Source organism: Dermacentor silvarum, chromosome 1 (genome assembly GCF_013339745.2).
Source record: "Dermacentor silvarum isolate Dsil-2018 chromosome 1, BIME_Dsil_1.4, whole genome shotgun sequence".
Taxonomy (NCBI): Eukaryota; Metazoa; Arthropoda; class Arachnida; order Ixodida; family Ixodidae; genus Dermacentor; species Dermacentor silvarum.
In genome coordinates, this window is record NC_051154.1 from 141,508,630 (window position 1) to 141,520,947 (window position 12,318).

The 12,318-nt window shown below is 47.5% G+C and overlaps 2 protein-coding genes across 2 annotated transcripts in view; one reads left to right on the forward strand and one right to left on the reverse strand.

Moving 5' to 3' along the window:
* LOC119436153 (guanine nucleotide-binding protein G(o) subunit alpha) overlaps positions 1–4,831 on the forward strand; it is a 136,190-nt gene extending 131,359 nt beyond the window's left edge. The window contains exon 8 of the mRNA XM_037702916.2: positions 10–4,831. Within this exon, the coding sequence (XP_037558844.1) occupies positions 10–197 (188 nt within the window). The 3' untranslated portion in view covers positions 198–4,831. The remainder of the gene's footprint in view (positions 1–9) is intronic.
* A 1,311-nt stretch (positions 4,832–6,142) lies between these two features.
* LOC119436152 (alcohol dehydrogenase [acceptor]) overlaps positions 6,143–12,318 on the reverse strand; it is a 76,744-nt gene continuing 70,568 nt past the window's right edge. Inside the window, exon 12 of the mRNA XM_037702913.2 lies at positions 6,143–6,270. The gene's annotated coding sequence lies outside the window, so the exon portion shown is untranslated. The remainder of the gene's footprint in view (positions 6,271–12,318) is intronic.

The following is a 12,318-nucleotide window of genomic DNA, read 5'->3' on the forward strand; positions in this document are numbered from 1 at the left end:
TGTATGCAGGTGCCCAGGAGTACGGGGAGGCGGCCGCCTACATCCAGGCGCAGTTCGAAGCCAAGAACAAATCCACCACCAAGGAGATCTACTGCCACATGACCTGTGCCACGGACACGACCAACATCCAGTTTGTGTTCGACGCGGTCACGGATGTCATCATTGCCAACAACCTGCGCGGCTGCGGACTCTACTGAGCGGCGGCGGCTCAGCCGAGGCCGCTGGTGCCTCCCGCGCGGCCGACCCGAACTGGAGGCCTGCTCACTCGACAGCAGCCAAGTTGCATGTTGATTTCCCTTCCCTTGCATTTCGTGATACTCCTGCCGCCACTTGGGCCGCGGACTAAGGACTCGTGAATGTGTTTCTCCCCCTTTTTGCGCTGGTCGGGAAGGTATGCAACCTTTTTGCTTTCTCCGCAAGGGGCCTCCCCGCCTTCTTTTTCCACTGTTGCTGTTGGTGGTGATGTTGCCGAGGCTGTTCACTTCGCGGGCCACCCGCTGCCAGCGGCCGACACCACCCTCCCGCCGGCCCTCCCCCGAGACGAGGAGGACGACACCAACACCCGAGAGAGGGGGCGCGTGTGCCCGCTGCAGCAGCGCACACAGATACACACCGGGACGAGAGAGGGAAGACGCAAAAAAGAGAAGCTCCTTGGGACATTTTGGTCCGCGTTATATGTACACATATATATCCGTATAGTTGCGTATATTTATATATATGTACATATATAAGCGTATATGTATGTATATATAAACACATATAAATATGTATGTGTGGCAACGGCCGAGGCACAAAGACAACAGCGTCGAAGGGGCGTCGGGGAGCCGCTCGCGGGCGGATCGAGGCAGCAAGTTCTCCTTTTATTTCCGCCAAGATAGCCTAGTCGGGTAGACACACGATATCTTGCACCAGCGCTTCTCTGCCAACCTGGTTCATGTTTGTCTGGGGTGGTGGAAGGGCGACGAGGAGACCCCAAAGTGATGTATTATATACTACATAGGGACAAGGGGAGGGTAAATTTTTCGTTTTTTAAAAGCACGGTTCTTTCCGAACGCCCTCGTAGCGCGCCGAGAACGCCGCCACTCGTCGTCGAAGGGCGATCCCGCCTCGGGAGAGGTACGAACAAAACAACAAGGAAAAGGAACCAAAGACACAACAGCGAACAGCAACAACAGCTAAGTTTGGGCGCGCTCGCGGGTCCAGGGCAGCGCGGGGAATTCCGTGGGTGGAGCGCGGAGGGCTCGGCTCCCCGTGCATCGCGGTAACGAACCGCTGGGACGCGTCGAAGGGGCCGCCCCTCTCGCTGTAGGTTACGCGGAAAAGGTGAGACTATAAATATATACATAATTCTATACTATAATATGTGTACCGTGTGAGAGTGCAGGAAGCAAGCCTGTTTCAGTCCTGTTTTGAGAGTGCTTACTCAATAAAAAGTGACGCGTGTTCTTTGACGCCCTCCCCCCATCCAGCTCCCATACCTGACGGCTATGCGGAGAGGACTAGACCCCCACCCAAGAGGTGACAACATTCTGCTTTCGCTGCTCCCTTGGTATGCCTGCTGCTTTTCCGTCGCCGCCACGGGAGGCGAGCGCCCTCTTTTCCTTCGGTTCTCTTGGAAAGGACTCACCCTTTCGTCCGCGTAGTGATTCAAAGTGGTTCAAGTTCAAAAACTAGCCCCACAAGCCAATGAGAGCTGCCCGGCAGTCGGTGTCTGCTCCTGCGCGTGCTCCGTAGACGCACATCCGATTTTTTTTTTCTCGTTGCAAGTCTGCTCTACCGGGGTCCTCGCTTAGCCATTCTCTCCCGCATTCTTCTGTTGCACTCTGGCACCCGGAGAAGTGACGATTGCTCAGGTACTGTACTCAACATTAGCTGCCAGTGACGCGGCGGCGCCTGGACATCCTCCAGAAGCCGCCGGGTCACCAACCCGAGAGCAGTATTTCAGTGGCTGGCTTCGCGGCCATGTGCTCGAGGTCCATCTTCCTCCGTAGAGTCAGCTACTAGTTTCGAGCTGTGGTCATGAGGGTACCCTCAGCGCTGCCTTGGTTCTCATTTTTGTTCTCTTCCAAGTTTGGGATGCCGAGCGCAACTGTGACGTTGCCCCACCGCGGCGAAGCCTCTCTCTGACCGGGAGCTGCAGTGGCTTGCCTGCGGCAAGCCCCCGGACGTGCTTCGGAGTTATCTTATTTCATTTTTCTTTCCCTCCGAGCACTCGAGTCTTGAGTCACATTCGACAGCGCGGTGGCGTAGTTTGTGCTAAGACGCGTGCCGCCCAGCAAGTAGAGGGCGCCGTCTCTCTTAAATGTTCATTCCTTTTTTTCTTTGTCGCTATGCAAAGGGTCTTCTGAGCGGCGCCGGTGTCGCTCTTAACCGTTTGCAATTCGCTCTTCCAAAGGTTCGCCGAAAGCCCCGTAAGGAGAATCGCCGCGGTATCCCCGCCAATCGACGGACTAGCGGTGGCCAAAATCCCATAGTGAACGCCAGGCCATCGTACGTGTCTCCTGGAAGCCCAAAAAAAATTCACAACTGATTTTGGCCTCTGTTGTCGCTGGAGGAGGCAGAAAGCATTTTTAACCACGCCTACGTTGTGTTTGTAGGGAGGTGACACACGGCCGCCTGTCGGCAACGATGGTCGCCCCGTTGAACCGGCAGCGCGGTGGAGATTTGGAAGCGTGACAACGCTCAGCTGCAATGCTGCTAAGCTCGCCCGCTGCACAAATGCCGTTAAGGAAGGTGCGCCGCCGGCTAGGCGCGCCGTGCGAGACCACCCTGTGCACGCGCTGTGCGTCACTTCTTCTGCTGTTCTCTTTTTGTTCTCTGGCAACTCTGGCACAACAGACACATTCCTCGTCGCGTCTGGATCATGCCGCGCCATCTTGCATATTCAAGCGTTCACGCTTCGTTCTCAATGCGCCTCATGCGTGAATGTCGACGGCTTCAATTGCATTGCTTTCTTTTCTTTGGGAATGTGAAAGTCACAGTCCCTAGATCTCCTCTGGTCCGAGTGCGCGCTGCATATCTCGTTTCTGCCAGGCCACCTTCGTATCGCGAGCCATGACAGGCCTTGAGGCCGAAGCGACCAAGCGCGTGGCCGTCCTCACGACCACAGCTTGCGTCTTCGATTCGTCGTCTCAGGACACAAAATCACGCCGCGTTAATGCTTTACTCTTCCTCTCAGTTTAAAACAATCGTTTCCGTAGAAGCAGTCACGTTGAGCCATCAGTTGCCTTGTTGATAATTTCATTTATTGAGTTCCTTGTTTTGAGGCTATCGCAGTTAGCTCGGAACACCATTTTGGGACGCGAACACTGTACCGCACATCGTCTTCTTGTCAGCTTTGACGCCACTGGGAGGGAGTGCTAGCAAGTGCAATTGCGTGGTCAAATGCGGCAACGTAAGTGTAGATGTATTACGAGTGCTGACTTTTTGTGCAAGAATAATGCCTCATCTTTCAGCCAGATAACTTCGGAGTGTGTGACAGCTGTACGCGTTTGTAACCAGATGGGTGGCACTAGCTGCACGCCAATATCAAGACGTGCTTTAGTAGAGACTTGACTAAAAGAAAAATATCTGAATGGCACGAGTACAAAAATCTGAAATACAGCATGCTTAATGCGTGGGTTAAATTGACTATGTAATAGTAACATGTTGTGTCTTGTTTGTGCTGCTGCGTATTGCCCGGTTCTGTTAATAAGTGAGCTCTGTGTAAATTAAGGATTGTGAGTTCTATCTCTGGACACACTTTTTTTTTGTAAGCTGTATGACCGGTTGGCAAACGCGTTTGTTTAAGAGACCGAGTGTTACGGGTATGAGGTAACATCCAAATAGGACTGCCTGGCCAGTAATCAACAAGATGTATTCTCAAGACGTGGAGCGACACGCCAACATCCAGCTGTTGGCTGGCGCAGGAGAGCTACAGTAGACCGTGCACCATGTTCAGGTGCGGTGTGCGTTTTTCTGTCGGCATCAACTAGTCATTTTTGCGCATGTGCAATAGCACGTAGCCGTCACCACGTACCGCGCCTGAACATATAATCGGATCCGCTGTGACCATCCTGCAAACGTCAGCAATTGGAACTGAGAAAATTGATTGGGGCGAGCACGAGAAGGTCATTTGCACGGCACGATGCTGAGCGGCCGTACTCCTCTTGAGCGAGTAAACTTTTGCTTTCGAGGCCGCAGCTTCTCAAAGTGCCTGTTCAGCGAAATGAATGGTTTGTGACCAGAGACTATCCAGGGCTTGTGACTACACCCTTGGCAATGCACTTGGTTGCTTGAGTTGTTATTTTTGTTATTGTTGTTGTTGTTAATTTGCGGCTGGATGAACATTTAACACGGTTCTGCTGGCAACCTTCCATTTGGGCTCTTTGAGGCTCTTGGGACCAGGGGCCGGATTGTGGCGTGGTAAGACTGGGGGTCGTTGATTGTTGCGTTTCATCGGTAATTTGTTTTTGTTCTACTGTGTTACGTTTCTGGGTGCGTGCGTACTACCGCGTGCTCGTCACATCTGCTCCGATGCAAACCTCGCTTCTTTAAGCCTTTGTTTTCTTCACCTGTGTCTTTTTTTTTCGTTTTTTTTTGTCAGTCGAACTACTGGGGGTACGAACTTTACGACAGGTGGGTAGAGCCAACATGACGTGTCGTTCTTAATCTGTCATTTTTATCCAAGTAAGCAAGCGTTTTGAGTAAGCAGTTGAAATAAAGTACATTCAAATCATTTGTTTTGCGGTGACTGCAAACCACTCAAAAAAGTTATCAGTTTCTATTCTTTTTGTTGTGTATGCAGTATCTGCAATTTTATGCCCAATGAATAAAATTCCTTCGTCGTGTGTTCCTCGTAATGTGCTGATTTTAGCCTTGAGGGCAAGAACGAAGCGCCACATATGCTTTTCGTTCATGACCTCATCGCAAACCATCAGCTGTTGCGTAGCACCAGTACATGTGCCATGACGTTTCTGCACCCATGCAACAAGCGCCACAGCTTTCACTACAGGTGCAAAGTGTGACGTCAGCACTGTCTGCTTACGCAACCATTATAGCCGAGTGCCACATTTTTTTGTATTCTACATGCACGGTTTTGGTAAAAAACAAGTTCGAATACAAATCGACGAGGCCTGTGTTTTGCGTTTATGGTCCCAACATCGTTCTTCAGACGTTATGGCGCTGTACTCTGACGAAAGGAAGCTGTGAAAGGTGTAGCAAGGAGTGTGCGGGCCATCTTATGTCTCCGCACACCTTTCTTAGTGTCACAAAAGAGGACTGTTCAGAAATGTCAAGCACGTCTTGTGCGAGGTCAAGCGATAAAATAGCGCATTCAGCTTCGCCTTGAGTTCCGCGCTGCAGTCTAGTGCACTTTTATTCAATGTCTCTCTTTTATGCGTCATTAATTCTAGTTAAACAAAAAGGAAAAAAGAAAACAACGCGACGGCGAGAGTTCAAGGCACCTACACAGCAGACGCGCTGCACATACACTTGGAAATTAATCGTGCCTTACCACAGAGGGCGTCACTTAACTGATCCGTCCTTTGTTTTCTCTCTCTGGCCAAATCAGGTATCCCAACTCGACATTTTATTGTGAACATTCACGTTCGGGTGGAAAATTGGCAGCATTGCAAGTAAATAATTTTCATGACGCAAGGTCAATTCGCGGTCCGCCATTTTAGGTTTTGTGTTTTTTGACATCTTTAACGGTGGAATGCTTTTCGAAGCATTTTTCTCATTTTAGAGCGGGTGAAATAGTACAGAAGTGCGAAAGACTATTTTGCTCATAGAAGCCTGATGCGACACTGAACGCATGCCGGTACAGTGTCGATACTCACATATAGAGGTTCTTTAATTTCTTCAGCGATGGCTGCAACGAATTATGGAAGTAAAATTCATCCTAGCTGCCATATTTAGCGCCGCAATCTTGAGCGTTGGGCCGTAATAGCCGGAATTCTGACCGAATCGGCAGCGATATGAGTTGATGCACTCTTGCAACACCACTAAAGACTCCAACAATGTCACGCTGTTTGGAAATTGGACAGACGCAACGAGGCTACTACAGAGGCGTGTAGATTGCTAGCCTTGACAGTTCGGAGTTTAAAATGGCAACGCTGAGTGGGCACGCGGCAAAGCCACTCACAACAGGAAACTGCGGGCGTTGGGCTGTCTGACAGAGAAATCCTCTGTAATGGGGAAGTTCCTGCTCCATACGAAGTGTGGGGTCGGCTGCTTTTGCACTTTTTGTGGCCAGTTCTGATTCCAATCTTTCTCCAGCTCTTACAGCACCTGTTGGAGAAACAACGAGAATGAATAGAAAGAAACCAGATTAATGATGAGCTTCTTAGAGCACGCATTTTACAAACGAACGACCGTCATGGCAATCAACAAATAAAATGCGCTGATGCCGCGTCTACTACGGTTCTATGAATCTACGTGAGCCAGGGAAATAGTTTTTTTTTTCAGCAACAAAACGCAATATCTGGATGATGCCACAATAACAAAAAAAAAAAAAACAAGTTCAGGTACAAATAATGAGCATACACGTTGTGCATTCTTCATTCCTTTAGTTTCGACAGTTTCCGTATTCACATTTATTTACGCTTAATTGCTAGAACGAGGCAGTTTACTTGAGTCCCTTATATAAACTCATGTCTTAAGTACTTAACTAATTCATTTTGTAAGTTGCCCGGTAAACCAACTTTGGCTAGAATAGGTAGTAATGTTTTATTATCAATTATGATTTAAAATGACGAATATGACTTTAATGGTTATCTTTTTAGGCATAATGGGCAAAATTTTGTTAATGGCCGTTGTAGACGTCCAATAACAGGGTAAACATAAAAAAACGTCGCAACTCATTCGCTTAATCCTATTAAGGTAGCCCATACATTTAAAATATCTCACAAACCTATGGCTACGCTTCAGGGAATATAGGAGACCAACCTTTGGTCGTTCACATAAAAAAATAGAGGGTAAATGGATGTTTTCTTCATTTTTTGACTCTGCGCAGTTTTAAAATTACATTAAATGTTAAAAATACATTCAATGACAACATTAAAATGGTGTCGTATCATAATTGCCAACCATAACTTATTCTGATAATAGTTCAAATTAAGTTCGATACAATGCAGTTAATCACATATAATGTGCAGTGAAAGTAAACTACTCAGACACCTAATTACTATTTTCGAAACATTTTCAGTGAACTACAACGTGCTGTCTTGATACAGATTCGTATGGTAACCAAGCTAGAATAGTAGTACGTACTAACCGACTATCATGGTAACATGAAATCTTCCTTCGTGACTGTTTTTCGCGTTAGTTTTATTTGCAGAAGAGATTGTACAGCATCCTAGTTCTCGTATCTGTCAAACTTATTTGGCCTAATAATAATAATAATAATAATAATAATAATAATAATAATAATAATAATAATAATAATAATAATAATAATAATAATAATAATAATAATAATAATAATAATAATAATAATAATAATAATAAATCACGCAATCAATTGTTTATTTAGAGTGACCAGCACCAACCCTAAAGTGTCAGTGTGGACGGACGAAAAAAGAAAGAATTAAATAATACATATACAGAAAAAAACACATTAAACAGAAGACGACAATTATGAAAAGGAACAGTTTACAGTCAACAAAAGCCAAGGTGAATTCACAACAGAAAGACAGAGAAAAACACGAACAATGTCGTGAGAGTCAATAAAAAAAAAAAAAAACACCGCCCAAGCACTCCGTACAAATGGTTAACCAGCGAGCCTGAAACGTACGGCCCCGGTGTTTATCACTGGGTGAATCCCGACGGTTCATTAAAATATTTCTCAGTTATTGGTTACGTCTTTATGTTTCTTAATCAAGTTACACACACGTTCGTCTGCGACGGAGAGAACGACGTCACTGACGGTACGCCCGCAGTCCGCCGTTGTCGCTTGGGTTCGATGTCTCGAGTTTGCTCGGCGGCGTGGTTAGCAGCATTCGCCCGTCATGGCCGCCTTGCAATTCTTCAAAATTGAATTGTTTCAAAATTAAATCTGTCCCTTACGTAAGACAATGAATGACTCATACCCAAAGGGGGTATGAGCCATATCCCCGTAAACACGGCCTCCCCACTACGACGACACGAAGAGAAGTGAAGTTCTACGTAAGGAAGAGCGGCAATGGAGCCACTGTGGAAGAAGACGACGAACGTAGGAGCAGTGGCACGAGCGCGTTCGCGCGGTTGCGCCGAGGGGCGAGCCAGCTGCGGAAGACGACGACGACGCTCAAGCCGTTGCTGATGATGCTAGTTTTCGACATACAGGCGACAGATGGACGAATCGGCTAGCCACATACAGCTTCGCTGTAATTATTCAATCCAGCCGTTAGATTATGTGCCCAGAAAAAAAAAAAAACATGAGATGGTAATAGCGGCGCACGGGTAATCTAACGAAAACATAATGCAAAGCTTTAAAAAAAGAATACAAAGGCAAAAGGAAAATATTAATGTACAGAAAATTCATTTGGGCATAATACTGACTCACCACAAAGAATATGGAAAGTTACTAAAACAAGCTCTTATCTATCGACAATGTAAGGTATCCCGAAAATGAACAGAAGATTAGTGAGCAAGTGCAACGAAGAAAAAAAAAAATGCGCAGCTAAAGGTACAAACGTAAGGGATCGTGAATAAAGAAAGAGGAAACGATTCATTTAAAATACACGTACATTCAATGCACCAAGAACATTACATGTACGAAAAAAAAAAAAAAACGCCGCTGAAACATTAACATATCGCCAGGCAAGCTGAAACTGTACTGTTACGATTTCCTTAGAGCTGTGATGGTCGGACCACGTGTGGGGAGTTCCGATTCACCCAGAGCGACCATGCTCGGACCACGTGCAAACGCATGGTGATCGGCGTGCCTAACGATCTCGCTCGTCAACATGATTAAAGGTGTCAGTCGGGAGGGTCAGAGACAAAAATTGTCGTCCAGCCCTCAACCTTGCTCTCCCCGCCGAGGATGTTCAACCGGTTCCGGTCACCTACCATTTATGCTAACCTATGGATTGCCCTAGCCTGCAGTAGGGCAAAAGGAGGAAGAAAGTGCCCGGATGGTGAAGGGTATAAGAAGGCCAGCCAGCAGCCACGTGGAGGACACTTTTGCTTTGCCCTAGCGTGCAGGTGCATCCACGCTGAACTTTTCTTGTACGTTGTTCTTGGAGCACACCGCTCACCCGTAACCATGTATTAAACGTCTGTTATATCTTCTTACGTCGCCTCGTCTTCCCTACCGGACCCTCTCCGATGGTCAACCTGGTTAGAGCTCCAAGCAGACGCTGTTGAAGGTACCCCCGAACCTCGGCCCGTAACAACTGATTAGCAGCGATGAGATACATCAAAGCCCAACCCGCTCTGCAACTGGATGCCAAGCGGGGATACATGGATTTACGAGCCTCGTCTACCAAGTCGCAACTGAATGCAGTGTTTGCAATGGTCTACGCCGGATTCTTGGCAGCAAGTTGGTAAGTGTGCGACTTTCTTTGGGGAGTTTTGCCAGGTTTTGTTGAAGTGCTACAACAGAACGGGCAATTGAGCTATTGTTGTCGCCCAGTTAGGTTGCGGCAAGAAAGTTGTGTACAGTAAAGAAAGCAGCTGTGAAAACAGCCATGAACTTGAAGTCGTTGCGTAAACCGCAGTTGTTGGAGCTAGCGAAGGAGTTGCGCTTGGATGTCATTGACGCACTCCGAAAACCAGAGTTGATTGAGGCTATTCTTGCTCTAAAGGCTGAGGATGATGAGCTTACGAAATGCCTAGAGATCATTAGAGAGAGGGAAACTGCAAAAAGTCAGACAAAAGAGCGTGAAGGACAGAAACGTAAAGAACAGAAAGAACGTGGAGAACAGGAACGTAAAGAACAGAAAGAAGGTGAAGAACGGGAAGAACGTGAAGAACGTAAGGAACAGAGGGAACGTGAAGAACGTAAGGAACAGAGGGAACGCGCAATTGAATTGAAGCGACTCGAGCTTGAAATGCAACGAGCTCGAGCAACAGGGCAGAGGAGCGATGGAAACAGTGCAGGAGAGCGCGTATCATTAAAGATGACAGAGCTAATGTGGCCTTATAAGCTCGGAGAGGACATTGGTTTGTTCTTGGTGAAGTTCGAGATGACGTGCGAGAAGCAAGGGTTCTCTCGCGAGTCGTGGGCACAGCGTCTGCTCACACTGTTACCGGGTGAGGCAACGAACGTAATCGCTAATTAATTTATTTATGGGGTTTTACGTGCCAAACCCACGATCTGACTATGAGGCACGCCGTAGGGGGGGGACTCCGGAAATTTGGACCACCTGAGGTTCTTTAACGTGCACCTAAATCTAGGTACACGGGTACATGTTTTCGCATTTCACTCTTAACCAGGAGGAAGCTGGGGATTATGATAAGGTAAAGTCCAGTTTGCTGAGAAAGTATAGGCTGTCAGCGGAAGCGTTCGGCGGAAGTTCTTCGAAATGTAAAAGGCCAGGAATGAGTCCTATACAGAGTTTGCATATAAGCTTATGTCAAACATGGAGGAATGGCTCAAGGAACAAAAGGCCTATGGTGATCGCGCGAAGGTTGTTCAGTGCTTTGCACTGGAACAATTTTATAAGCGGTTATCTGAGAACGTGAGGTACTGGGTTCAAGATAGACCAGAAGTTAGTACGATAGCCAGAGCCGCTGAACTAGCCGAGAAATTTGTGACGTGTCGGGGTCGCGAAGTCAGCGATGGTCGAAAATGTGATCACAATTTCAGGTTTGGCAGGCCGAAGCTAGGGCCCTAAAAGAGAAAGAACGAGTCTGTAATTGATGGTAGCTCAAATTGTAGTACTTCCGGGTCGGAAGGGACCCCTGGAGCTACAGCAGAGCAAAAAAAGAAATTGGAAGCGAGGAAACCATTTCTTTGTTGTAACTGTCACAAACCAGGGCACATTGCTGCGCAAGCTGACCAGGCAAAGGTAGTGTTTCTATCGGTTGATTGCAATGACGAGAACATGAAACTGCTCGAACCGTATATACGCGACCTTGAGGTAAACGGGAAACGATGTCGCGTACTGCGTGACTGTGCGGCTAACATGGACGTGGTTCACAGTTCGTATGTGGAGCCAGAGATGTTCACAGGTAAAAGCGCCTGGATAAAGCAAGCTGTAGGAACTCATAGTGCATGTCTTCCGGTAGCTATTAAAGGTCATTTCCGTGCAGTTGAGACGGAAGATGCCGTATCACCTACGCTTCCTACGCAGTATCCTTACCTATTCTGAAATAGGTCAGATCAGATTCTGCGCGCGAAAGGGCTAATGTTGGAAAAGGCTATCGTGATGGCACAAACGAGACTGAAAGCTCATGAGTTGGCTGCAAAAGTAGTCACGGAAACGGCACTAACTGAAGTGGATGTCGGTTCGCAGTCTCAGAAAGCGGAGATAGAGAATGCCTCCACGGTGGAACCACAGGAGTTTCGATCCGCGCAATCAGAAGTACGCGGAGTGGAAGCAGCCTAGTTATTGGAAGAGCAGTTGCCAGATTTGGTTGTAGCGTCCACGTCAGAAGGCCTACAACAGCTGTTAGAGATAGATAGTTCAGCCGTGATTAAGGAACTAGTCTTTAAAGCGCAGCTGGAGCCTGAACAAACGACGGAGTTGCAAGAAGTCCCGCCAGAATTTTAGGATTTATTTGTAGATATGCCAGCAAGGACATCGGTTCATACACACGACATCGAGCTCACTTCGTCGGAGCCGGTGCGTTCAAAGCCTTATCGAGTGCCACCGCGCCAACGTGATATTAGGGATGCGCAAGTGAAAAAAAAAGACGAAAAAAAAAAAAGGAATCGGCTTTCAACGCTGACGAGTCAGCCCGTGCTAAGATCGCCGGATTACACGAGAATATTTGTGGTTCAGTGCGATACGAGCGAGCGAGGCATGGGGGTTGTACTATGGAAAAGGGGAGAGAGCGAGTCGAGAACAGGTGTACAGCGCTACTGATGAGCCGTGCTCCCTCAAGGGCTGCAGAAGATAGCGCCAACCTTTCCTTTCCCAAATGAACCATTTAGTAGATAGAGTGCGCATGTCTAGCTTGGGCTGTTCAAAAATTGTCTTGTTATCTTGCGGGCTCGAGGTTAATCATAGAAACGGATCATTGTCCTCTCAGATGGTTGCAGACAACGACTTCCAAAAAATGGTCGCCTCCTGCGTTGGAGTCTCGCTTTGCAGCAATAGTTCTTTCGAGATACGCTATAAAAAGGGAACTCTCAATGGCAACGCCGATGGCTTAAGTCGAAGCCCCTAGATCAAGAATCAGCCTCGATCG